Source organism: Scyliorhinus torazame, chromosome 7 (genome assembly GCF_047496885.1).
Source record: "Scyliorhinus torazame isolate Kashiwa2021f chromosome 7, sScyTor2.1, whole genome shotgun sequence".
Classification (NCBI taxonomy): Eukaryota; Metazoa; Chordata; class Chondrichthyes; order Carcharhiniformes; family Scyliorhinidae; genus Scyliorhinus; species Scyliorhinus torazame.
In genome coordinates, this window is record NC_092713.1 from 132,191,240 (window position 1) to 132,218,083 (window position 26,844).

The window sequence follows — 26,844 nt, forward strand, 5'->3', positions numbered from 1 at the left end:
CCATCCAGGATTTCAGTGAGCATTTCTCTAACCACAATCTCACCAAAGAACAGTATGTGTGGTATCTCTATTTTATTAAGGAGGTGTTCATTGAAATCTGTTATCATGCGCACACAGACCTGCATGCTCGGGACAGGTCAGGGAGACCGCTTGCAGTGGCTGTGGTGTGATGTGACCCTACATTTCAATGAGTCGGGATCCTTTCAGCTTGTGCCAGGTCACATCTCTAACATCGCACAGTTTGTTCACTACTGCTAGAGCAGGGAAGAGCAAGACCCTCTGTCGATATCAGGAGAGAGAGCAGCACGGTAGCATAGTAGGGCAGCACGATAGCATATTGGTTAGCACAGTTGCTTCACAGCTCCAGAGTCCCAGGTTCGATTCCCGGCTGGGTCACAGTTTGCACGTTCTCCCCATGTGTGCGTGGGTTTCCTCCGGGTGCTCCGGTATCCTCCCACAGTCCAAAGATGTGTGGGTTAGGTGGACTGGCCATGCTAAATTGCCCTTAGTGTCCAAAAAATGTTAAGTGGTGGTTACTGGGTTACGGGGATAGGGTAGATATGTGGGCTTCAGTAGGGTGCTCTTTGTAAGGGCCGATGCAGACTTGATGGGCCGAATGGCCTCCTTCTGCACTGTAAATTCTATGATCTATGATTGCGTGTGCACTCGACTTCGATAGGATAGTGGGCCTTCCCCTGCTGCAGGATGCCATTGGCTGCACACATGCAGCTTTGCAGGTTTTCTATTTTGTTACGATCCCAGTTGATGTTATCACTGGACGGGAAGATGCCAGAATAGAACACTGACTCAAAAAAACATTATTCTTACTTTATTAAATAAAACCTGGAAGAACTGAGTAACAGGACCGCTAATAAATGTTAACAACAAGGAAAATACATTTATTAAACATGAAAAAATGGATTACAATACAATACTCCTTTACCACCCCCCATCCCCCATTTAGCTTAACAAATGCACACAGATTTTAAGATTAACACAGATGGCAAAGTGACTTTGAAGATACAGGGGTCTCATTGAGACACAAAAGATCCTTTGATGCACACAAGATGACTATGGTCAAGTAAACATTCCTTTCTGAAACCCCAAGTGAATGTCTGTGGATGCCTCTTCAGAATCCCCCAGATGATTGTCAAGTCAGAATTTACAAACTCTAATCACCAAAACATGCTTTAAAATCTTCTTGCATAACTTGCTTTCCATTAGACGTTTGCATTCCAAAATCCAGTCCACGTTTTCCAAAAGACTCTTGTGAATATAGCTTCCACTCCACTTTTACCAGTGAATTGATTCCTGGATTTTACACCAACCTTTCAGGATTCCTTTGTCTCAACTGACTTCAACTGTTACACAAACTCTGTTATCCAGCCAATACTATCTTCCCAATTACTTTTACATATGGCTCACAAACTGTGATAAGACATTCCAAACTTTACGATTACTTTAGAATTCTATGTTCTCACCAACCAATTCCTTGTCAGCTGTGTCTGGGTTGCCAATGTACAGTATCCTGTTCTATTTCCAGTTTTCTAGAACCAACCGCCCTTTAGTTCCTCTGGAGCTTGCTTTCTTGCATATTACTCCATTGTACAGCTTCCCTTGCCTTGAGCAGAGCTGAGAGATGGTTCCTCTGTCTATCTGCAACTGCTCTGGTTTTCAGTTTTAAAAAAATCTGAAGAACCAAGGAAAGCTTTTTGTTTTACTTTACAAGAGTCTTCAGTTGCTAAGCACTGCCTTCATACCTCTGCTAGCATATTGATTTTTCACATCGTAGTTCTCTCTCTATCACAATCGAATCCTAGTTAGAATTGAAACCAACCCCCACACATACAAACACTTTTGTCCAGTCTGAATCTGACTGTATATCCTGCCCAGGCACAGAAACATTAAATTAAACTTACCTAAAACAATAACTTATTTCTAATGTTTACCCATACAAATATAAATTCCCCCAAATACCTTTGTTTTCCAAACAATGTACATTCTGTGATGTACCACAACCGCAACAAATTATGTTTATTTGATGCACAGTTGGTATGGAATCATATTCAGTGCATCATATAATTGAGTGCCCAGTAAGCTGGCAGCAGCCAGTCAGCTGCACCATCAGTATCCGAGTCTGCACATCAAACAAGAGAGTGGCTGCTGGGTGGAAAGGGTTGTCTGCTGACCACCTAGCTCATGACTCTTCAACCCAACATCTAAGAGGCATGCTGTTGCATGAAATGTCATCAAGCAGACCATTGGGGCTCTTAAGCTGAGTCCTCTACCAACTGTGGTCTTAGAATGGCTTTCACAACCTCAGCAGAAGCAATCCTGCCTAGCTGACTGATAGGCGACAGTGAGGGTCCTGGTGGAGTTGCAAGGTTGTCACCCTGTGAGAGGACAGCAGTTGGTGCACCACTGTCACTCCCTCTGGTAAGTTCTCAACAAACCTAGCAAGCCACTGGAGGAGAGATTGTAGTGACACCCTGCAAGCCCCTTTGAACATCAGCAGCCATGTTGGCAGCAGCCTGAGCCAGCAGGCAGCTTGCTGCCCTTGTGTAAATTCAGTCTGAGCTTCCTCTGCAGCACTCAGTCATTCTACCTGTACTGCAATGGAAGCTGAGACGTCAGCCACCATGGCTGGGTCCACTAGTGTTCGCAAAGAGTTGGCTGTCAACTCCCGTACCAGCCCCCCCCCGAACAGGCGCCGGAATGTGGCGACTAGGGGCTTTTCACAGTAACTTCATTTGAAGCCTACTTGTGACAATAAGCAATTTTCATTTCATTTTTCATTTCATCAACATGATGCTGATAAGGATGGGCTCAAAGCTCTCTGCAAGCACTGCGCCAAGTTGGTGTCAAACTCCTCTCTGCTCCTTAACATTACTCACAAGCTTTATATGAGGTCCTGCCAATGCACCAAGCATTTCAGTTTGCATACCCATCAGACTTGCTCTGTAGCCCAATCCATCAAAATGATCACTGGAGTGTCCTGAAGTAGAAATCCTATGTGACCTCATCCCCCAATGAGCGGCAACCGCCCAAACCTTTGTGCCCTGGCTGTAACCCACTTGATTCAGCTGCCTCACCCCGTGCATGTCCCACCTCCATGCTGCTCTCCTGCAGGTACATGCAATTCCAGTATCTGAAATAGTGGCTGTGATTGTGTAAATTGAGTGATGGTGTTTCACCAGCAGGAAATTGTTTCTCATGTACTTTATGCTCCTGAACCAGTGGCTGGATAGGTGGCAGCTCTTGGGCATGTGAAAGGAGAAAGGCACAAGGTTAAAGTTGCAGTCCAGGAAGGCAAGGGGAGAGGAGGTGGGAGGAGAAGAGGTGCATGTCTTTGCTTATAAATCAGAAAATATCATGAAATGAGGGGGAAATGGGATGTGAGAACGTGGAGTTGGTAGGAACATATCACTTTCAGTGGTTTCAGTCCCACCGTAAGCAACAGCCTCAGTCTTGTCGACTCCAATGATGGTGAGCACCATCTCCTCCATTGGGACATGCAGCCGTGCCTGTCCCCTGCCTAATTGATCTTGCTATCTCCAGCCTTGTGCCATGTTGTCCTACAAAATAAAATAAAGTATCCCATTGGGATACTTAGTATGCATCTGAGGCTAACTGGGCTAAATCACTGGCTTTTAAAGACGACCAAGGCAGGCCAGCAACACGGTTCAATTCCCGTACCAGCCTTCCCGAACAGGCACCGGAATGTGGCGACTAGGGGCTTTTCACAGTAACTTCATTGAAGCCTACTTGTGACAATAAGCGATTTTCATTTCATTTCATTTCATTAAGTCGGTGGCATTGTGTTTGGGTAGGATGACTGTCATGGTTGAATGGCAGGCAGCGTGTGTGCAAGCTGTGGGTGTGAGACTTGCAGCAGCACTAAATATGTGTGGGAGAGGCGCAGCTGGGATGTAATCATAGATTATCATAGAATTTACAGTGCAGAAGGAGGCCACCCGGCCCATCGAGTCTGCACCGGCTCCTGGAAAGAGCACCCTACCCAAGGTCAACACCTCCACCCTATCCCCAGTAACCCCACCCAACACTAAGGGCAATTTTGGACACTAGGGGCAATTTATCACGGCCAATCCACCTAACCTGCACATCTTTGGACTGTGGGAGGAAACCGGAGCACCCGGAGGAAACCCACGCACACACGGGGAGGACGTGCAGACTCCGCACAGACAGTGACCCAAGCCGGAATCGAACCTGGGACCCTGGAGCTGTGAAGCAATTGTGCTATCCACAATGCTACCGTAATGCCTGAGTTGTGACTGATAGGGTTTGTTGCTGGGTGATTGAAGGGGTATGGCTAAGTGGTCCATTTGTAACACTTTGGTATCCGAAGCTGCATTCACTGACCTTGGTCACCATGTGAGAGAACATTGAACTTTTAGCCAAATTACGTCCAGGTCTTTGAAGCTAAACTGCTGGCATTGACCACCCAGATATCAGCTCTCATTGCCTGTCTGGAGGACCTGCTGGCTCCCTACACACAAAGGACTTTTCTCATCCTTTCTACCTCCCCAACCAAGGCCTTCAGTCTGAGAACCTTGGAGACCATTCTCTGCCATGTTGCAGCAACAGGCAAGTTTCCTCTTGTTCAATAAATCTTTCCCAGTCACTCCAGTGCCAGCACAGCAGGATTAGGCCCCGCTTAAGAGAAGGAGTCTGGCTTTAAGTAGCAGAATTTGTGTTGCATGATCTTGGGTCCCTTCTGAGGAGTGCATCCACTTGACAAAATATTTGGTGCTCAGATGCATACTACAATCATTTAAATTAACAGGCAGAACAATGTTTGTGTGGTACCTGCCTCAGAACGAACAGTCACAAGTTAATCATGATTCCTGCACGCAATGGCGGTCTTTTTCCAATCATCCTCCTGATCCATTTGGCAAATTTATCGTCAATATTACATTAACTCGATGCAAGTCATCTGTCCCAGTCTCTAAGCCTGAAGCTCCGGGTTTGAGGCCCATCCCAGGACTTGATGGCTGAGGAATGTGTGTTCATAACGTAGTCAAACAGGTTGAGTATCAACCTGGAAAATCCTTCCATCACATCAATGGCAGGCAGAAAGAACGGGAAAGACCCCTGGTTAGCCATGTTTGATGTGGAATGGTGCCCCTTTCACATTTAACGACCTGTATGTATTCCCCTTGTGCAACACTAGGGGGGGAAAAAAAACAATGACATCAACTCAGAAAGACAAGAAGGAAAATATTTGTTCCATCTTAAAATGTGTTTCAATGGATAACTCCGATTATTTTCACTCTTCATCTAATCAATCATCCAGTTCCTTTCTGTAATTAATATAAAGTTCAAATTAAAGATATTTCACATCAGCAACTTTGATTTAATGGGTGTCTTAAAATGGCGCAATGAATGTCCATAGTTGAACCATTTTTCGATGTATGCACCTGCCTATATAAATCTTCACACAGAATATACATCTCTTCAAAGCAGTATATGAAAATGTCTTTACTAAAAGTGAACTTATTTCTATCCAACGACCACCCCCCCCCCCCCCCCCCCCCGCACCCCCAACCCCCTCAAAATTAGCTGTTGAAACAGCTGCTGTCAAACATCAACCGGCATCTTTGTTTCTTTTCCCAACACAGTTTCTCACATTGTGTGTAGATCATTCCTGTGGTATTTACCAAATTCAGGCACACTGCTGTGAAGTGGGTTTGAATGAACTAATGCAATCGATTAAGTGACATGAGAAAATTCAAACCGCTTAAAGATGTTTTCAGACAGCACTATTGAACAAAAAGGCCCTGCATCAATGCAGGAGGGGCAGAAAATCCATTCAACCAGGAGGGGCAGAAAATCTGTTGACAATTATAATGTTGATTCAGGCTATGTGCCCAATTGGTAACTTTATTCACTAACACACAGTGCAATCTAAGGGCCATACCTATGTGCAAACCAAGTATTGTTATGGGCCAGGGTTTAGAGAACCCCAAAGTGTATCATGGAGTTCACCTGATTCACAACTTTTACTAGATTGTGGTATGGGGAGCACATGGCCCACTCTACAGGTGTGGTACAGTAGAAATGGAAAAGTATTTTTTTAAGCAAAACAATGTTTATTCTATGAACTCAAGTTAACCTTTTTAAAACATACAGTGAACATCTTAGCAACCATTAATTCAAATACAACCCCTAAAGAATACAACACTAAGTAATCCTTTAAGCTTTCCTTTTTAACATCCGTAAGACTTAAAACACCTTTCACCAGAAGCACATTAGGTTCACATTCACTACTGAGAACATTTATAATTCTGAATTCACCAAATGATCAAGAGATAGTCTTTTGATGGCAGAGAGAACAGCGGTACCCCTGCTTTGTCTGGCTTCAGCTCCAACACTAAATACGAAACGAAAACACACCCTGCAGCATGCTCAAATACGAAAGCAAAAAGCTGACAGACAGCCCAGTTCCACCCACTCTCTGACATCACTGCAGTAGTAAATACCAATTTCTTAAAGGTACTCTCACTACAGATATTTATATACACACCCATTTATAAACACCCATTTCTTAAAGGTACTCTCACATGACAGTATCACTCTAGTGATAGTTCTTTTAAAGTTAATTCAAAGGATGTGGACATCGCTGGCTATGCCAGCGTTTATTGACCATCCCCAATTGCCCTTGAACTGAGTGTCTTGCTGGGCTATTTCAGAGTCAACCACATTGCTGTGGCTCTGTAGTCACATGCAGGCCAGACCAGGTAAGGTCAATAGGTTTCCTTCCCTAAATCAGATGGGTTTTTCTGACAATCTTTTTGTGGGCATCATTTTATGCAATTCATATGGTGGGATTCAAACCCAAGTCAAAGAACAAAGAAAGAACAAAGAAAAGTACAGCACAGGAACAGGCCCTTCGGCCCTTCATGCCTGTGCCGACCATGCTGCCCATCTAAACTAAAATCTTCTGCACTTCCTGGGTCCATATCCCTCTATCCCCATCCTATTCATGTATTTGTCAAGATGCCCCTTAAACGTCACTATTGTCCCTGCTTCCACCACCTCCTCGGGCAGCAGTTCCAGGCACCCACTACCCTCTGTGTAAAAAAACTTGCCTCGTACATCTCCTCTAAACCTTGCCCCCTCGCACCTTAAACCTATGCCCCCTAGTAATTGACGCCTCTACCCTGGGAAAAAGCCACTGACTATCCACTCTGTCTTTGCCCCTCATAATTTTGTAGACCTCTATCAGGTCGCCCCTCAACCTCCGTCCCCAGAGCATTACCCTGGGTCTCTGGATCATTAGCCTAGTGACAATACCACTACGTCACCTCCTCCCCACACATCTTTAACTGTGGGTGCAATCCACCGGCCGGGTTGCATCTTCACGCCTCGCATGATTCTCCCAAGTCCAAACCATTGCCCGAGGGACCGCTTCAGCTGGGAGACCAGGCCCCAGCACGAGGGAACGAGAGTAGCGGAGAAGATAGAGCAAGCAAGAGGAGTGCAGGGTAGGATAGGGGAAGAGCGGGCAGAAAACCGTAGAGGCCGGGCAGGGGAGAAGCGAGACAGTAACTCCCGAGAGGGGGGCCACCGCACTAGCAGGAAAGCTAGCGCCGGGGGCATGCAACAAAGCAGGGCCGCAGTGCGCCCCCAACAGGAGGGAAGGCGCCAGGCAGGGGTTGGGGGGGACCACTCAACAGAGGCGGGAGAGCAAACGGGGATAGGAACAGGGGAAAGAGGGAAAAGGAGGGGTATACGGGAGAGGGGGGAAAAGGGAGAGATGGGGGGGGGGGGGGGAGCAGGGAGGGAGAGACCGGGGAGGCACGACACAGGGAAGGAGGGACAAACAAGGCTAGAAAAGGAATAGGGCTGCAAAGTGCCACAACCAAGGGCTCGAAACAAGGAATCGCTGCAAGCACCCACCGAGTACAGTCTCTGGGCGAAGGGAGACCCCAGAGTGCAGGGGACTACCCGCGTGGCGGACGCACAGTGGGCGGCCATGTCGGGTGCCCCCGGGACAAAGGGGATCCCTGGAGCGCAGGGACACGACCGCATGGAGAGAGCAGTGACAGCAGCCATCCTGGACGGCCCCCTAACAAAGGGAAACCCCGGAGGGCAGGGGCACGTCCACCAGGTAAGTATGGTTAATCCCACAGGTGCGAGGGAGCAGAAGCCCCCCACCAGGATAGTCACCTGGAATGTAAGAGGACTCAATGGCCCAGTGAAAAGATTCAGAGTCCTCACCCACCTAAGAAATATGAGGGCCGACATAGTCTTCCTCCAAGAGACACACCTGAGAGAGCAGGACCGACTGCGGGTAAGAAAGGGCTGGGTCAGACAAATCTACCATTCCTGCTATGGGACAAGGGCCAGGGGGGTGGCGATACTGATCGGCAAGAGGACGATGTTTAGGGCGACAAAGACGGTTACGGACCCGGGGAGACAGTACGTCATGGTCAGATGGTCCCTGGATGGGCACCAATAGTACTAGTTAACGTGTATGCACCCAACTGGGATGACACGAGCTTCATCAAGAAGACCATGGCAGAAATCCCTGACATAGCGACGCATCGGTGGGGTATTCATGGGGGGGGGGGGGACTTCAACTGTGTCCAGGATCCAAAGCTAGACAGATCAAACCCCAAAACGGGGAAACCTCAAGCATGGCCAGGGAACTCAGTCACTTTATGCAGCAGATGGGAGCGGTGGACACCTGGAGGTTCGCCCACCCAGGGGAGAAGGATTCTCCTTCTTCTCCCCAGTGCACAACGAATACACCAGAAAATGGTGCTTCCGGGATAGACAAAGTGGAATACTCCGTAATTGTGATATCAGACCACACTCCACACTACATGGACGTGAGGCTGGAGACGGGCAGGGCCCAATGCTCCACATGGAAGTTGGACGTTGCACTACTAGCTGACAAGGCCTTCAACGAAAGGATATCGCGGGCCATAGCAGAGTACACAGAGAACAACCAGAACGGGGGGTCTCACCCTTCACATTCTAGGAAGCACGAAAGGCCGTACGAAGAGGGAAAATCATTGCTTTCAAAGCGCGAAGAGATAGGGTGGAAAGGGCGGCTAGGCAGCAGCTGGTCGACTCCATGCTGGAGGTAGACCGTAAATACTCCGAGGCCCCGACCGTAGAGCTCCTGGTGGAGAGGAAAGATCTGCAAAGGAACTTTGACCTACTCTCCACCAGGAAAGCAGTGCATCAACTCCGCCAGGCACGTGAGACCCTATACGAACACGGAGACAAAGCCAGCCGCCTGTTGGCACACCAGCTGAGAAAGCAGGCAGCCACCAGAGAAATTGCACAAATCAGGGATACCAGAGGCACGTTAGAAACAGAACCAGAAAAGATCAACAAAACCTTCAAGGCCTTCTGCCAAGGACTGTACACCTCAGAGCCCCCAATGGGGGAGTCCGGGATGAAACGGTTCCTTGATGGACTGGACATACCAGGCGTGGAGGAGGGCAAAAAACGGGGCTTGGAAGCACCACTAGCACTACTAGTCCATGAGAGATCATGGACAGCATTAGCTCCATGCAGGTAGGGAAGGCGTCAGGACCAGACGGGTTCCCGGCGAACTAGTACAAAAAATTTGCGACGGCACTGACCCCGCACCTGCGGGAGATGTTCACAGACTCGCTAGCTAGGGGCACACTGCCACCCACATTGGCACAGGCCTCAATGTCGCTGATACCTAAGAAAGACAAAGACCTAACGGAATGTGGGTCATACAGACCCATCTCACTGCTGAACGCAGATGCCAAAATACTGGCCAAAATCCGAGCCAAAAGGCTAGAAGAATGCGTACCAGAGGTGGTCGCAGAAGACCAGACCGACTTCGTCAAAGGTAGACAGCTTACCTTGAACATCAGGCGCCTGCTGAACTTGATAATGACCCCTTCCGCAGAGAGAACACCAGAGGTGATCGTCTCCCTAGATGCAGAAAAGGCCTTCGACAGAGTTGAATGGAAATACCTCATAGAGGTACTGGAGCGGTTCGGGCTTGGAACTGGGTTCACTTCCTGGGTAAAGTTCCTACACAACGCTCCTATGGCGAGCGTATGGACCAACAATACCATCCCCCGATACTTCCAGCTGCACAGGGGCACCAGACAAGGATGCCCACTGTCCCCGCTGCTGTTCGCTCTAGCGATTGAAACACTAGCAATTGCGCTCAGAGCAGCAAAAAGCTGGAGGGGGATCCGAAGGGGCGGCAGAGAGCACAGAGTCTCACTCTATGCAGATGACCTGCTCCTCTACATTTTGGACCCACAGAGCAGCATGGACGGAATCATCGCGCTCCTGAAAGAGTTTGGCGCCTTCTCGGGCTGCAAACTCAACATGAGCAAAAGCGAGATCTTCCCGGTACACCCACAAGGAAGGGGGGGGGGGGGGTACTGCCATTTAAACAAGCCCGACACAAATTCCGCTACCTGGCGATCCAAATAGCCCATGACTGGAAAGGGCTCCACAAATGGAACCTCACCAGTCTGATGGAGGAGGTAAAAAAGGACCTGCAAAGATGGAACCCACTCCCACTCTCCCTCGCGGGGAGAGTCCAGACGATCCAAATGAACGTACTGCCCAAGTACCTCTTCCTATTTAGATCCATTCCGATCTCCATCCCCAAGGTCTTTTTCAAAGCGCTGGACAAACTAATCATGGCGTTCGTATGGGGGGGTAAAAATGCTAGGATCCCAAAGAAGGTCTTACAAAAAACAAAATCCAGGGGGGGGCTAGCCCTCCCAAGCCTACAATTCTACCACTGGGCGGCGATGACCGAGCAAATAAGGGGATGGATCAAGGAGCCAGAAGCCGAGTGGGTGCGCGCGGAACAGGCCTCCTGCATGGGGACCTCCCTCTGGGCCATCGCCACGGCAGCACTCCCATCCCCACCCAAAAAACACTCCAGCAGCCCGGTGGTGATAGCCACCCCCTGTCATAATATACACCCGTATATCATGGTGCAGACACACACACACGCACACACTGATGGACATGTAGTGGGACCAATCAGCGTACACAACGCCGCAGCCAATCACCAGTGAGAGCACACACACTATAAAGACAGGGGACAGCAGAGTTCCCGTTCTTTTCTAGTAGTAGCCAGCTCGGAGCACAGAGCTCACAGCCTGCAACACAGACATTCACCACATGTTGAGTGCATCACCTGGTTAGGACTAGGCAAGGGTCAACAGTTAAAGCTGGTATTGCATTTACCCACAGTTCAAGTATGTTTATATAGTTAACCTTATAATAAAATAGAGTTGCACCACTTCCAGTGTTGGTGACCTGTTTGTGATCCAGAACACCTCACCCTCCAATCCTGGAACCAACTACGGCAGCAATTTGGCCTGACCAAAATGTCGGACAAAGCTCCCATCTGCAACAACCATAGGTTCACACCAGCACTGACTGACGCCACCTTCAAAAGATGGGGGCAGGACGGAGGGACACTGACAGTCAGGGACCTATACATGGACGGCAGGATTACAACACTGGACGAACTGACAGAGAAATTCCAGCTATCCAGGGGGAACGAGCTAAGGTATCTACAGCTCAAAAACCTCCTACGAAAGGAGACAAGGACGTGCCCACAACTGCCACAGACATTACTGGAAGAACTACTGGACGCAAGCATACTAGACAAAGGAAACTGTAGTGACATGTATGACCGACTGATAGAAAGGGCCGACACCTTAATGGACGCAACAAGAAAGAAATGGGAGGAGGACCTGGGGATTGAGATAGGGTGGGGACTCTGGAGCGAAGCACTGCATAGGGTCAAATCCACCTCCACGTGCGCAAGGTTCAGCCTGACACAGCTAAAAGCCATATGGAGCCCACTTAACAAGAACCCGTATGAGTAGGCTCTTCCCAGAGGTGGAGAATAGATGTGAACGGTGCCAAGGAGGCCCGGCCAACCACGCCCACATGTTCTGGTCTTGTCGCAGGCTTGCTGGGTACTGGACAGCCTTCTTCGAGGCAATGTCCAAAGTGGGGGGGATGAGGGTGGAGCTATGCCCGAAAGTGGCGATCTTCGGGGTTTCAGACCAGCCAGGTCTATTCCTGGGGAGGAGGGCAGACACCCTTCCTTTTGTCTCCCTGATTACCCGCCGTAGAATCCTGTTTGGCTGGCGGTCAGCAGCACCACCCAAAGCTGCAGACTGGCTGTCTGACCTCTCAGAATCTCTCCAAATGGAGAAAATCAAATTCGCCATCCGAGGGTCAGACGACGGCTTCCACGGAACGTGGGAGCCATTCACCCAATTGTTCCGGGACCTGTTTGTGGCCGACGAACAAGCGGAAGAATAGCCAGGTAGCCAAGAATCAGGGGAAAGTAGCCAAAGGCGTGAGAGGGAGAGATAGACCGGGAGGGGGTGGGGGGCGGGGGGAGGGGGTGGTGGGGGGGGGGGGGAGGGGACAGCTAAACCTAAGAGGAAAGAAAGGCGAACCACAGGAGGGCGAGGGGGGGGGAGATGGAAGAGACAGGGAACAAGAGAGGAGAACCAGGGAAGTGGGGGGGAGGCAGGGAAATGAGAGCCGGAAGGAAGGCATGGGATACAATTACGAACTTGGCATCTCCAGGAGCCGGGAAAAGAGGAGAATAAAGACGAAAGACGGGAGGAACGGCAGAAGCGGAGGTGAGCGCGAGACGGGCGATATCCGCCCGGGAGAAGCAAGTGACAACACCAACACCAAACCCATTCGAGTATTGCCCACTGTAATTGTTTCTCCGGCACCCAAATGTATATTTACCTCCCCAGTCTCCACAGCCCTCCCTCCCACCCACAAACAGTCACATACTTATGTGTTGTAAATAATTTTGCCAGGTGTATAGAGTTGCTGCTGTTGAGCTGTTGCACAATACCCTATCAGTTATTCTATATTATTATTATTTTTTTTTAATTATTTATTATTTTCTTTTCTTTTTATGTTTGGGTGTGCCCATCTCTTCTATATATGTAATTATATATATATGTTTCTTATCCTGTGTGCATAACGGTAAATATACTCTGTTCAAAAACCCAATAAAAAACATTTATAAAAAAATCAAAATGATTCTCCCAAGTCCTGCGAGACATCGGAGTATGAATCCCGCCCACAAGGGGTGGGACTAAATGGTCCATGCCGAAGCCGATTTTAAACAGGCTTCGGCGATCCTACCCAGCATCCACCGACCTCCCTCGATTCTCCGGCCTCCCCAGCAAGGCCGCAGCCGTGCGCCATTCAGCACTGCTCCACACAATTGTGGACCAGGTGGAATGGCACCCAGGGGGTCTCCTGGGCCATCGGAGACCTCTGAGTGCTCAGGGTCAGTGCAGGGTGGCCCGCTGGCCCTCCGCCTGGAACGCAGACACCAGCTGACATGGTGGCACTGTCAAGGTGCCTGGATCGCACTGCCAAGCTGGCAGGAGCACTGCCTGGGTGCCAGGATGGCAGTGCAAGGGTGCCAGCTGGCAGGGTAAGGGGGACCATGCCCATGAAAGGAGGGTGGAAGGGGGTTTCCAAGGGTAGGGGTGTACAGGGCATATACGTAGGGGCCTCCAGGCTGTCCGCACTTGGGGGAGGGGGGGGTGGGTAGTGCCCATGTGTGTGGGGGGGTGACATTGTCCATGGGTGGGGGGGGTGACATTGCCCATGGGTGGGGGGTGACATTGCCCATAGTTGGGGGGGGGACGGACCCACAAGCTCATTTAGAGATCGGGGCACCCTTTCAAAATACGGGCCCGATCTCAGAGTTCAGCTCCCCAGTGCTAAGTGTGGGCTAAACTGGTGAGAAACTTCACAGGGCCCAAAAAATGACTAAGCGTCATTGTTTAGCAGAACTAAAGTCCCTGAAAAAGCCGCCACAAATGAACTTTGAGCTTTTTCCAGAGAATCGCACCCTCTGACTTTATCGGCTATGTTATATGCACTTGATTTTAGGTGCTGTGTGCTCAGTTGCTGATTTAAATGCTATTTCTGGCTAACTTGAGCACGGGTAGATCATGACTTTGCAGATCAGCAGAAAATGACAGCCTGTTTTACATCTCTCCGCATTTGTATTGACATTGAAGTCAGCGGAAATTAAAACAAGGCGGACAAGGTGTAAAAGCTGCCAACTGGCTCTCACCTGTTCCACGCAATGAGAAAAGTCAAAATCCACCCCTGCTTATTCATGACTTATTATTCAGGATCATTGATGTTCTGAAGTAATCCTCATGGTGAACCTTGCAGTGCGCATATGTTCACTGAAGATATCAAATTGTCCGGCACTGGGAATACCTTTTAAGGACGGACTGTTGTTATGTCTTTCCACAGGGCTAGAACAATGAAAACCCGACTGGGCTGCCTATCACAGAAATCTGACTCCTACAGCGACTTCAGCACATTTCTCCCCAATAAGCATGAGAAGCCAATTAGGTGCATGAAGTAAGTGATTTATTTATTTCGGGGGGTGGGGGGGTGTTGGGGAAATGGCGGAGAATAAATTGACAGCTCTAGGTGTTTAAAGGTGCTCTGCATTCATGAAAATTTTATTTTGCCAAACAGGAGAGGGAATGAAGCATCATTTCAATGCTACATCACATACTAGTGATGGCAGGATGCCATCCAACCTGCTTATATCACTGCGCCACTTGTTTGTAAGCAGAACAAGAAAGTTAGATAGTGACTCAAACCCAGTAATTTATGGGAATTCATTGATCACTTCTGATTTAGGTGAAGCTGGTCTCTTCAGTTCAATCCATATGTTATGGGCCAGGGTTTAGAGAACCCAAAGTGTATCATGGAGTTCACCTGACCCACAACTTTACATAGATTATGGTTATGGGGACACAAGGGCCCACTTTACAGGTGTGATGCAACAGAGAGCTAAGAGTGTTTATAAACAAAATCAATGTTTGTTCTATGAACCCAGTTAACATTTTATAAACAGTGAACATCTTAGCAACCATCAATTCAAATACACCGCCCCCCCAAGAATACAGTACTCTATAAGTAGCCCTTAATCTTTCCTTTTAACATCCATAAGACAAAAACACTTTTTACAGAATTTTAGCAGGTTTAAATTCTCTACTGAGAGCAGTTACCACTTTGAAATCACCAAATGAACATTCTTTAGCTTGCAGAGATTCATACACTTTTTTGCTGTGACTGTAGCTTCTACAAATCTAAAACAAAACTAAAACACACCCTGTAGCTGCTTCCTCAAAGCAAAAGTAAAAGCAGACAGACAGCCCAGCTCCACCCACTCTCTGACATCACTGCAGCCATCCGATAAACACCCATTTCTTAAAGGTACACCCACTACAGCTATTTTATAAACACCCATTTCTTAAAGGTACTCTCACATGACACATAGAACAGTATCCATAGAATCCCGACAGTACAGAAGGAGGCATTTCGGCCCATCGTGTCTGCACCGGCCACCTGTAACCCCCCCCCCCCTTACCTGTACATCTTTGGACACTAAGGGGCAATTTAGCATGGTCAATCCACCTAACCTGCACATCTTTGGACTGTGGGAGGACGCTGGAGCATCCGGAGGAAACCCATGCAGACACGGGGGGAAAGTGCAAACTCCATACAGTCACCCAAGGCTGGAATTGAACCCGTGTCCCTAGCGCTGTGAGGCAGCAGTGCCGCCGTGCCGCCCCAAAAGCTTATAATTTTATTTGGCATTAAAATGTTCAGTGACGTTCCGGTGGTGGCCATGGAGGAGTAGGTCGCACATTTGATAGCTCCCGCCTGGAACGGACTTTTGGACCTTTTTCCCCCATTTTTTCCGGATTTTATGGGATAAATCAATGAAGATTGAGACAGTAAGGAGACTCCCCCTCCGGTGTATGGAGAATTGGACCAGAAGTAGCCGTGTGAGAAGACAAAGTCCTATAAGGGAGACGCGAGCAGAGCTGGTAACACGGGACAGCATGGCGGAGAGCAAGGGCTGCGGGGAGATGGCACAGTGGTCGACGGAGCAGCTGGTGAAGTTTTTTGAGGATTGCTTTGCCAAGCTGAAGAAGGACACGCTGGACCCGATTAAGGCTTCGATTGATCAAGTGGTTCAGAATCAGGAAACCCACGGGAGAGCGATCCAGGAGGTCGAACAAAAGTTGTTTCAGCACGATGAGTATATAACCGTGCTGGAAATCAAGGTGGGGATGATGAACGACCACCAGAAAAGAATGCAGGAGAAGCTGGAGGGCCTGCAGAATAGGTCCAGGAGGCAGAATCTCAGAATTGTTGGCCTCCCTGAAGGTAGTGAGGGATCGGATGCAAGGGCCTATGTGACGGACATGTTGGAGAAGTTGATGGTAGCTGGGGCATTCCCTCGACCAGTGGAATTGTACGGAGCGCACAGAGCCCTCGCGAGGAAGCCCAGAGCGAACAAGCCACCGGGGGCCATGGTGGTACGTTTTCACCGTTTCATGGACAAGGAACATGTTTTGCTGTGGGCCAAGAAAGAACGGAGCAGCAAGTGGGAGAACTATGAGTTGCGCATCTATCAGGACCTGGGAGCAGATTTGGCCAAGTTCCAATTGGGCAAAAACAACACTCTTTAAGAAGGGGGTGAAATTTGGGATGCTGTACCCAGCCCATCTGTGGGTCACATATGAGGAACGGGACTTCTACTTTGAAACGCCAGACGAAGTATGGATCTTTATCAAAGAAATGAAGCTGGAGGTGAATTAAAAGACATTTAAGCCTTGGGGAAGCACTGTGGCAGCGATTTGTGGTGCTGGATTGTATAAATAATGGACTGTGTAGATGGTTAAAGGTTGGAATGAAATGAAATGTAAATCGTTTATTGTCACAAATAGGCTTCAAATAAAGTTACTGTGAAAAGCCCCTGGTCGCCACATTCCGGCGCCTGTTCGGGGAGGCTGGTACGGGAATTGAACCGTGCTGCTGGCCTGCCTTGGTCTGCTTTCAAAGCCAGCGATTTAGCCCTGTGCTAAACCAGCCCCTATCTGTCAGGTTGATCTGTCTTGCAGGGACCTTGTTAGAGGGGGGTATGGGCTTTGAATTTAGTTCTGCTTTTTGGGTGACTATTGTTCTAAAGTGACTGTTTCTTCACTGTTTTTTCTGTTGTTTGTTTACTGGGGAATGTGATGCTTTTAAATTGTTTATTCATGTAGGGGGGAGAGAGGAAAGTACAATAGGGAGACAGACTGCTTGGTGCCGGGGGAGGGAGCTATCGAGTCAGCAAGGGTCAACTGACTCTCGGAAGCCCAGTGGGGGGTGAGCAGGTGTTAAGCTGGAGCTTGACTTGGGGGATTGGGTTTCTAGTGCTGTTGCTAGGGGGGGAAGGGCGGGGGGGGGGCTGCTTTGCTGACAGGGGAGGAACTGTTACGAGGGGACAAATGGGAGGTTCGGAACGGCGACAGCCTGAGTGGGGACTCGAGGAAGAGGAGGGCGCAAGCTCGAGGCTGGCCTAAAAAGGATGATGGCTAGTCGGCGGCGGGGGTGGGGGTCCAGGCTGATCACATGGGACGTGAGAGGACTGAATGCACCGGTCAAGAGGGCTCGCGTGTTCGCGCATTTGAGGGAACTGAAGGTGGACGTGGCAATGCTACAAGAGACACACCTAAAGGCTACAGACCAGATGAGATTGAGGAAGGGGTGGGTTAGCCAAGTGTTTCACTCAGGACTGGACTCAAAGACCAGGGGGGTAGCGATCTTGATCAACAAACGAGTGGCATTCGAGGCAGGGAGAATCGTGTCAGACAAGGGGGGTAGGTACACAATGGTGAGTGGGAAGCTGGAGGGGGTGCAAGTGGTACTTGTGAACATATCTGCTCCGAATTGGGATGATGTGGAATTTTTGAGGCGGGTATTAGATAAGATCCCAGACTTAGAGTCACATAACCTGATCATGGGAGGGGACTTCAACACTGTCATTGATCCGGAATTGGACCGGTCAAAATCCAGGACAGGGAGGAGGGCGGCTGAGGCAAAAGAATTGAAGGATTTTCCCATGTCCACAAGGTATACTCTCGCATCCACTTCTTTGTTCTGAGCAGTGCGCAAAGACCGAAGGTGGTGGATACTGAGTATTCAGCAATTGCAGTGTCAGATCATGCCCTGCACTGGATGAGTCCAGCAGAAGGCTCTGCACCTTCAACACACCATTTGACAGATACTACTATAATCGCATGCCGTTTGGCATTGTCTCGGCATCGGAGATCTCCATTGCATCATGGAGCAGATGATGGAGGGCATTGAAGGGATTCGTGTGTACGTGGGCGACATCATCGTATGGTCCACGCCCCCTGAAGAGCATGTTTCCCGTCTCCAGCAGGTATTCCGCCATGTCCATGCCAATGGCCTGAAGCTGAACAGATCCAAATGTTGCTTTGGCATGTCGACATTCAAGTTCCTAGGTGACCAGATCTCTCAGCAGGCCATGCGCCCGGACACAGACAAGGTCAAGGCCATCAAAGCTATGAAGGTCCCTGAAGCCAAGGCGGCGGTGTTGCGCTTGCTGGGCATGGTCAATTTTCTGGGCAAGGTCATCCCAAACCTGGCCTCACACAGCACGGCCCTACGAAACCTGGTGAAAAAGTCTTTGAGTGGAAGGCAGCACATCAGGCAGAGTGGTTGGAGCTGAAAGCCAAGCTCACCACTGCACCCATCTTGGCATTTTTCGACCCAGACAGGGAGACAAAGATCTCGACAGCTGCGAGCCAGGATGGCATCGGTGCAGTGCTGCATCAACGCGATGACACTTCATCCTGGGCACCGGTAGCCTACGCATCGAGGGCCATGACACCCTCCGAAACAAGGTATGCGCAAATAGAGAAGGAATGCCTGGGTCTTCTCACTGGCATTCTCAAGTTTCATGACTATGTCTACGGCCTGCTGACATTCACTGTCGAGACGGATCATAGGCCTCTGGTCCACATTATCCACAAGGACCTGAACGACATGACGCCTCGGTTGCAGCGCATCCTCCTCAAACTCAGAAGGTACGACTTTGACTTAGTGTACACGCCTGGCAAGGAGCTCATCATCGCTGATGCATTGTCCCACTCCATCACATTGCCTAGTGAACCGCTGGAAATCATCCCGCAGATTGAATCACAGGTGCAGCTGTGTGCGAGCACCCTCCTGGCGTCTGATGAGAAGGTGGTTCGTATCCGCGAGGAGACAGCCAAAGACCCCCTCTTGCAGCGTATCATGCACCACCTCGCCAATGGCTGGCAGAAAGGGCAGTGCCCTCAATTTTACAATGTAAAGGACAACCTGATGGTGATTGATGGTATCCTACTCGAGCTGGACCGGATTGTCGTTCCACTCAGTCTCCAGAGGTTGGTGCTCCGCCAAATCCATGAGGGACACCTGGGCGTCGAGAAGTGCAGACACTGAGCCAGGCAGGCTGTCTACTGGCCCGGTATTAGTCAGGACATCTCGAACATGGTCCTCAACTGTGCAACCTGTCAACGCTTCCAGCTAGCGCAGGGCAGCATGAAATTGAGACCGCCCCATGGTCCAAGGTTGGCATCGACCTCTTTCGTGCGAATGGTCGTGACTACGTGTTGATTATTGACTATTTCTCCAATTACCCTGAAGTCATGAAGCTCTCAGACCTCCCATCTCGGACCGTCATCAAGGCCTGTAAGGAGACGTTCTCCAGGCCCACTCACTGTCATGAGTGACCATGGCATGTGCTTCAACAGCCACGAGAGTGGTCTATGTTTCCCAAGTCATACCATTTCAAACATGTCACTTCCAGCCCACACTATCCGCAGTCCAATGGGAAGGTTGAAAAAGGGGTGCACATTGTGAAACAGCTCATCTGCAAGGCCACAGATTCTGCTTCTGACATCTACCTCACGTTGCTTGCGTAAAGGGCGACCCCACTGTCCACTGGCATGTCCCCGGCTCAACTCCTGATGAACAGGGACCTGCGGACGACACTGCCAGCCATACACTTGCCCAACCTGGATCACCTCCCGGTGCTGCAGAAGATGCAGCAGCTCCAAAACCAGCAAAAGCTGGGCTATGATGCTCATGCCACCGATTTGTCCGTGTTATCCCCGGAAGACACTGTCAGGATCAAGATACCGGATCGTGGCTGGTCTGCTCCAGCTGTCGTTGTTCGACAGGCTGCGCCCCGCTCATATGTTGTACGTATGGTTGATGGTTCTGTTGTGCGACGAAACAGACGGGCACTGCGCAACGTTGCCTGCCCGCAACTCCATTCTTCTCCGTTTCCGTCAGTTGTTTTGCCACCTCCTGATACCTCGAGCTACAAGATCACCAGTCAGGCTTCCATCCCGCCTGTCAAGGCGCCGTTGTCCCCAGCACCACCACTCCGGCGGTCGACAGGGATCAGGCGCAAGCCCCAGAGACTGGACTTATGAACATTTGTTTTGTTTGCTATGTTCTGTGTTCTCACATTAGACAGCTGTCTTCACATGTAAATATGTTCACATATGCCACCGCTTGTAAATATGTTAATATATGCCACCACATGTAAGTACCTTCCCATATGCCAACAAAACATAAAACAAAAAAAGGGGAGATGTCATGATATGCAGACATGTAGATAATGATATACAGACAGGCACAGACAAGCAGCTAATGAACACAGAGAACAGGACATGACCAATGAGCAGGCAGGACACTCAGGGGTGGTATCTCACTATAAAAGGCACGAGGCACTCACACTCCACCTCTTTCCACTGATGAACATCTACAGAGTGAGTCAGGGTGTATTTACAGTATCACACCTCCAGCACGTGGCTAAGAGCTAGTCTGGTTCAGTCAGACAGAGTAACCACACTTAGGTTAGCAGAGAGTCGAACTCATAGAGAACTGTGCTAACTGTGCTACTGGTTCAGTAAATCAGATTGAACTAACTTCAAGGTCTGGTGTATCTTTTGGTTAAAGCTGCAGCCTGTGTTATCCCAGAATACATAACACAACAACTCTGCCTTTGCCATACCCTCATGAGGAAGTTAGTGGGAGAGGAAGGACCAGGAGCAGGCCACTTAGGCCCTCAAGGCCTATGATGTGTTAGGCAGATTGGTTCGATGTGGACTGCACTTGATGCAGGGAAGTTAGAAACAGACGTCTAACACAGGAGAAGATCCAACACTATTTTATTCAACTAGATGAACTGCTGTACATATTCAGCTGCGGGTCGACACTATACTGATCTGACTAGTGACCCTGTAGTAGCCTGACCAGATTACTAGGTGTTTGTGCTTGCTAGCTCGTGGACTCTGACTGTCTCAGTAGCTGGGTCCCTAGAGAGCGGGAAACCTAGTGCCCTCTGGTTTTATAGTGGAAGTGTCCTGTCTGATGATTGGCTGTGCTGTGTTGTATGCTTACTGGTCATCTTATGTGTCAATCACTGCCTGCCTGCATCTCATTATATACATGAGTGGATATTATGACATCTCCCCTTTTTTTGAGTTAAATAAATACTGAGGTGTGTGTATATATATATATATATATATATATGCCTGACTATATACAAACGGTGATTGAACAAACGTATATACATGGGAAGGTGTCGATAGTGCAGATACATGGCAAACTAAGCAATATTTACAAGAGTTAAGTCGATGGATTCAGTCACAAAAATTTGCAAAAGTGAAGTGTACAGATTCAGTCTTTGTGGCGGGTGATGAATTCTTGTCGATCGCCGCAGAGGTGGATCAGGAGCCGCCTGCACGTGGAGAGGTGGGATCACTGCCATTGCGGTGGTCGCGTGGGCCGGCAGGATCGCTGGCAGATCGGTGGAAGAATGCTTGGTGGGGCCCAGATGGTGTGGAGGTCGGATTGTGAGATGAGGTTCGCAGACATGCTGTCAAGTTTAAATCGGATGCGAGCCTTGTTAACTGTGAGGACAGCACACCACTTGGCGTTGGGATCCACACTGAGGATCGAGAGGTGTTGCGCAGGTGTGGTGGAGGCCAGCTCATGTGTGGTTATGATGCCCACCTGATATGGAGACTTGAGGCAGTCAGCATCAGGGTCCGTTGGGCTGTCGGGATCAGAATCTGGCATGCCTTGTTGTATTGAGCGGATACTTCTGTGCCGCAGCTGGGATCGCTGGCTGCTGAGCGGTGGAGCGGATCTGCAGAGGGCTGCGTAGTGGCCAAGCTTGCCACACTGGAGACATCGGCAGCAGCCTCTTGCCGGACATTGCCGCTTTAAGTGGGCAGAATCACAATTCGGACACGTCATGACGCTGAGATCAGCGCGATCCGTGCGCCATCGCGCCTGCGCAGTGCGGTCGGCCGACGTATGCACCTGCGCAGTTGGGTTTTCGGTCTCGCCGTCCACTCGGTTGTGGCGCGCATGCGCAGTGATCCGAGAAAAGCATGCGAATCGGCCACTCTCCTTGATGCTCAGGCCCTGCATCAGTGCAATGGCCTGCACCCTTTCTGCCTCATGGGAGGCCAGTTTTGCAGTTTCTGCCGCCCTGATGTGGGAGTAACGATTCTTGGCATGCTCATGGACAACACACGTCTCAATAGCGACAGAAAGGGTCAACTGTTTGATTTTAAGGAGCTGCTGCCACAGGGAGTCGGAGTGGACCCAGAAAGCGATCTGGTCCCGGATCATGGAATCAGCCGTCGAGTCATAGTTACATGACTGCGCTAGGATGCGGAGATGGGTCAAGAAGGACTGAAAAGGTTCATCCTTACCCTGAAGCTTCTGCTGGAAAACGTACCGTTCAAAGCTCTCATTCACCTCAATGTCGCAGTGGCTGTCGAACTTCAGCAGGACTGTTTTGAATTTCATTTTGTCTTCGCCATCGGCGAACGTAAGCGAATATGGATGGCATGGTCTCCCGCAGTGGAGAGAAACAGCGCGATCTTCCTGGCATCCGATGCTGCCTCGAGGTCGGAGGCCTCGATGTACAAGAGGAACTTTTGCTTGATGATTTTCCAATTGGCGCCGAGGTTGCCGGAGATGCGGAGTTGCAGAGGAGGCTGGATGTTTTCCATTTCGCTGGATGGCTGCTTGCTGGTCGATGCTGATTCACTCGAGGTAGGTCCGTCAAGATCAGTATCACTCTGGTACCATGATGTGTTAGGCAGCTTGGTTCGATGTGGACTGTACTCGATGCAGGGAAGTTAGAAACGGACGTCTAACACAGGAGAAGATCCAACACTGTTTTATTCAAGTGGATGAACTGCTGTACATATTCAGCTGTGGATCAACACTATACTGATCTGACTAGTGACCTTGTAGTAGCCTGACCAGACTTACTAGCTACCGCATTGTGTTTGTGCTTGCTAGCTCATGGTCTGACTGTCTCAGTACCTGGGTCCTGAGAGAGCGGGAAACCTAGTGTCCTCTGGCTTTATAGTGGTAGTGTCCTGTCTGGTGATTGGCTGTGATGTGTTGTATGCTTACTGGTTATCCTATGTGTCAATCACTGCCTCTCATTATATACATGAGTGGATATTATGACAGCCTGTTCATGCCATTCAATGAGATCATGCCTGATCTGTGTCCTAACTCTATATACCAACCTTTCCTCATTTCCCTTAACACCTTTACCCATAATAAAAATCCATCAATCTGATTTTAAAATTAATAATTGACCCAGCATCAACTGCCATTTTCGGGAGAGAATTCCAAACTTCTGCTGCCCTTTTGCATGTAGAAACATTTCCGGTAAGGCCTGCCTATAAATTGTAAACTATATTCTCTAGTCCTGGACTCCCCAACTGGGGAAATAGTTTTTCTCCATCTGTCCTATCAATTCCCCTTAAATATCTTGAAAATGTCAGTCAAATCAACCCATAACATTCTAAATTCAAGCTAATATATCCCTACTTTATGTAATCTCTTATAATTTAAATCTTGGAGTCCAGGTATCATTCCAATGTATCGACACTGCAATGTCCCTCCAAGTCTTTTATTTTCATATAAATTTAGAATACCCAATTCTTTTTTTTCCAATTAAGGGGCAATTTAGCTTGGCCAATCCACCTACATCTTTGAGTTATGGGGCTAAGACCCACGCAGACATGGAGAGAATGTGAAGACTCCACACGGACAGTGAACAAGGGCTGGGATCGAACACGGGTCCTCGGCGCCGTGAAGCAGCAGTGCTAACCACTGCACCCCCGTGCCACCCTCCAAGGCTATTATATATTTCCTAAGATGTGGTGCCAAAGCTTTTCATAGTACTCCAGGTGCAGTCCAACAAGGGCACTGTATAGCTGTAACATGACTTCTACCCCCTTGCATTTCAATCCTTCAGATAAGGCCAGCATTCCATTATCCTTTTGATTATTTTCTGTACTTGTTCATAACATTTTAATGATTTATGTAGAAAGATCCCTAGTCCCTTTTATGCCTCCACTGTTTTTCACCATTTAGAAAGCACTCAGATGTATCCTTTTTTGTCCAAAGTGCATTATCTCATGCTTGCTCAGATTGAAACCCATTTTCCATTGTTTTGCCTGTTCACTTAATCTATTAATATAATTTTTGGCTTTCATCTGCACTACTTATAATGCCACACATTTTTGTGTCATTGATAAATTTGCATGTGTGGCTTTTTAGCCCATCATTTAAGATATTAATAAAGATAGGGAATAGTTAAGGCTCCAACATAGGTGTTTGTTGAATGTTATGATCCATCCAGCAAATTAGAGCTCCTGATCACCATCCCTATATTCAGGCTGGGATTTTCTTCCATCTGCCTGTGATGGAGGCTGAGGGATTTTTAAAATGGTTGACAGGACCTAATTTGGGGATTCCGCCCCTTTCCCTTTTCAGTCACTTTTGGCAGTGCAGATTAAGGATATGAGAGGCGGGCCTGCACTGAGTATTCCCCCACTTTCCGGCTCTATTGCGGGGGTGGGCATTTCAAACGCCTGCGACTTTGATGGAGTCGGGTCAGTTTTTGCAGGAGACGTGGTTCCCGGATTTTCAGTGGAGTTGCGAACCTTGGGAGATCCCGGGCGGGATTCTCTCAGCCCGGGGCTGGGCCAGAGAATCCCCGCAACCGGCGCGAATCGCGCCACGCCGCCCTGACGCCGGCACGCGATTCACCGCAGAGCGGAGAATCGGCGCCATTGGCGCCGGCGTGGTTGGCGCGGCACAGGTGGGGGGCCGCCCTATGCGGCCGGCCCGCCGATTCTCGGCCTGGGATGGGCCGAGCAGCCGTCATAAAAACGCCGAGTCCCGCCAGCGCCGGCCACACCTGCTCTCAGCCGGCAGGAACGCGGCGTGGAACGGTCGATCAACAGGGGGCGGCCTGTGGGGGGAAGGGGGTTCTGACCCCAGGAGGGACCTCCGATATGGCCTGGCCAGCGATCGGGGCCCACCGATCGGCGGGCCAGCCTCTCTGGCTGGCGGCCTCCTTTCTTCTGTGCCGGCTCCTGTCGTCTTGCGCCATGTTGCAGCGGGGCCAGCGGGTTGAAGGAAGACACTGTGCATGTGCACGTTGGCGCCGGTGCCACTGTGCATGTGCGGATCCTGCAGCGCCCAGTTCACGCCGGGATCAACAGCTGGAGCGGCGTGAACCGCCCCAGTGCCATGCTGGCCCCCTGTAGGGGCCAGAATTGCTGATCCTGAGGCCACGTTGACGCCGTCGAGAAACGCGACGGCATTTCCGACGGCGTCAACACTTAGCCTCAGGATCACAGAATCCCGCCCCCCTAGTCTGGAATCGGGAAGCAAGAAACAATCAGGCATTCAACATTCCCTTTGAAAATCATTGCCCTGTAGCGCACAATGACTTACGCGAGACGAGAAGCGATGAAGTCGATCTAGGCTTTATTAAGCGAGACTTGTCCCCAGCAGCTCAGCAACAGAATGAGGCTGCGGGCAGAAGCTCGGGCTCTTATACTCCGCCTTCAGGGCGGAGCCAGAAGTCGGCAGATCCAACCAGGACCCGGGACCTGTCAGCCAATAGCCTCTCGGCTTCACAGGTACCACATGACCCCTAATACATACCACCACATTCACCCCTTGTTAAAAAGGAACCCGGCGGGGTGGTGGTTCGCATGGTGGTAGGGGTTTACAAGGCTGGCCCTGGAACAAATTTCGGACTGTGTTAATACAGCTTTAGCCCTACACTGGGCTATGTACAAGTTTGTGAGAACTATTTGCAATACGAGCAAAAAAAAATTTTTGTTACAACAACATTCTTGCTTTTCTTGGTGTCACGGTCGGTCTTCCTCGTTGATTGCTTCAGCCCCGGTGGTGGTGCAGGTGCTTGCTCGGGCATTGTCGTCTCCGGGAGCGTTTTGCTGTTTGTTCCTGTTTTACTCCTGGGCGGGCACGGGAGGAGGACCGATCCCCCCCGGGAAGGGGGCGGTCGCGGGGTGCGCCAGTGGCAGGGAGGGGGTGATCAGTGTCGGGTGTGTGTATGTGTTGCCGGCGGGCGCCAGGTCCCGCAGGGAGACCGTGTGCTGTCGGCCGTCGGGGTACGCCACATAGGCGTACTGCGGGTTCGCATGGAGAAGGTGAACCCTCTCGACCAACGGGTCCAATTTGTGCGCCCGCACATGTTTCCGGAGCAAGATGGGTCCTGGGACCGCCAGCCAGGTCGGCAGCGACGTTACGGAGGAGGACTTCCTGGGGAAGACAAGGAGGCGCTCATGAGGCGTTTGGTTAGTGGTGGTACACAGCAGCGACCGGATGGAGTGGAGAGCGTCCGGGAGGACCTCCTGCCACCGGGAAACTGGGAGAGCCCTGGACCGTAGGGCCAGTAGGACGGTCTTCCAGACCGTGCCGTTCTCCCTCTCTACCTTCCCGTTCCCCCGGGGGTTGTAGCTGGTCATCCTGCTCGAGGCTATGCCCTTGCTGAGCAGGAACTGGCGCAGCTCGTCACTCATGAAGGAGGACCCCCTGTCGCTATGG

The 26,844-nt window shown here is 49.9% G+C and overlaps 1 protein-coding gene across 1 annotated transcript in view; it reads left to right on the forward strand.

Annotated features, from left to right (window-relative positions):
• LOC140426566 (regulator of G-protein signaling 8-like) overlaps positions 1-26,844 on the forward strand; it is a 117,800-nt gene that overhangs the window by 52,524 nt on the left and 38,432 nt on the right. Inside the window, exon 3 of the mRNA XM_072511495.1 lies at positions 14,317-14,427. Within this exon, the coding sequence (XP_072367596.1) occupies positions 14,317-14,427 (111 nt within the window). The remainder of the gene's footprint in view (positions 1-14,316; positions 14,428-26,844) is intronic.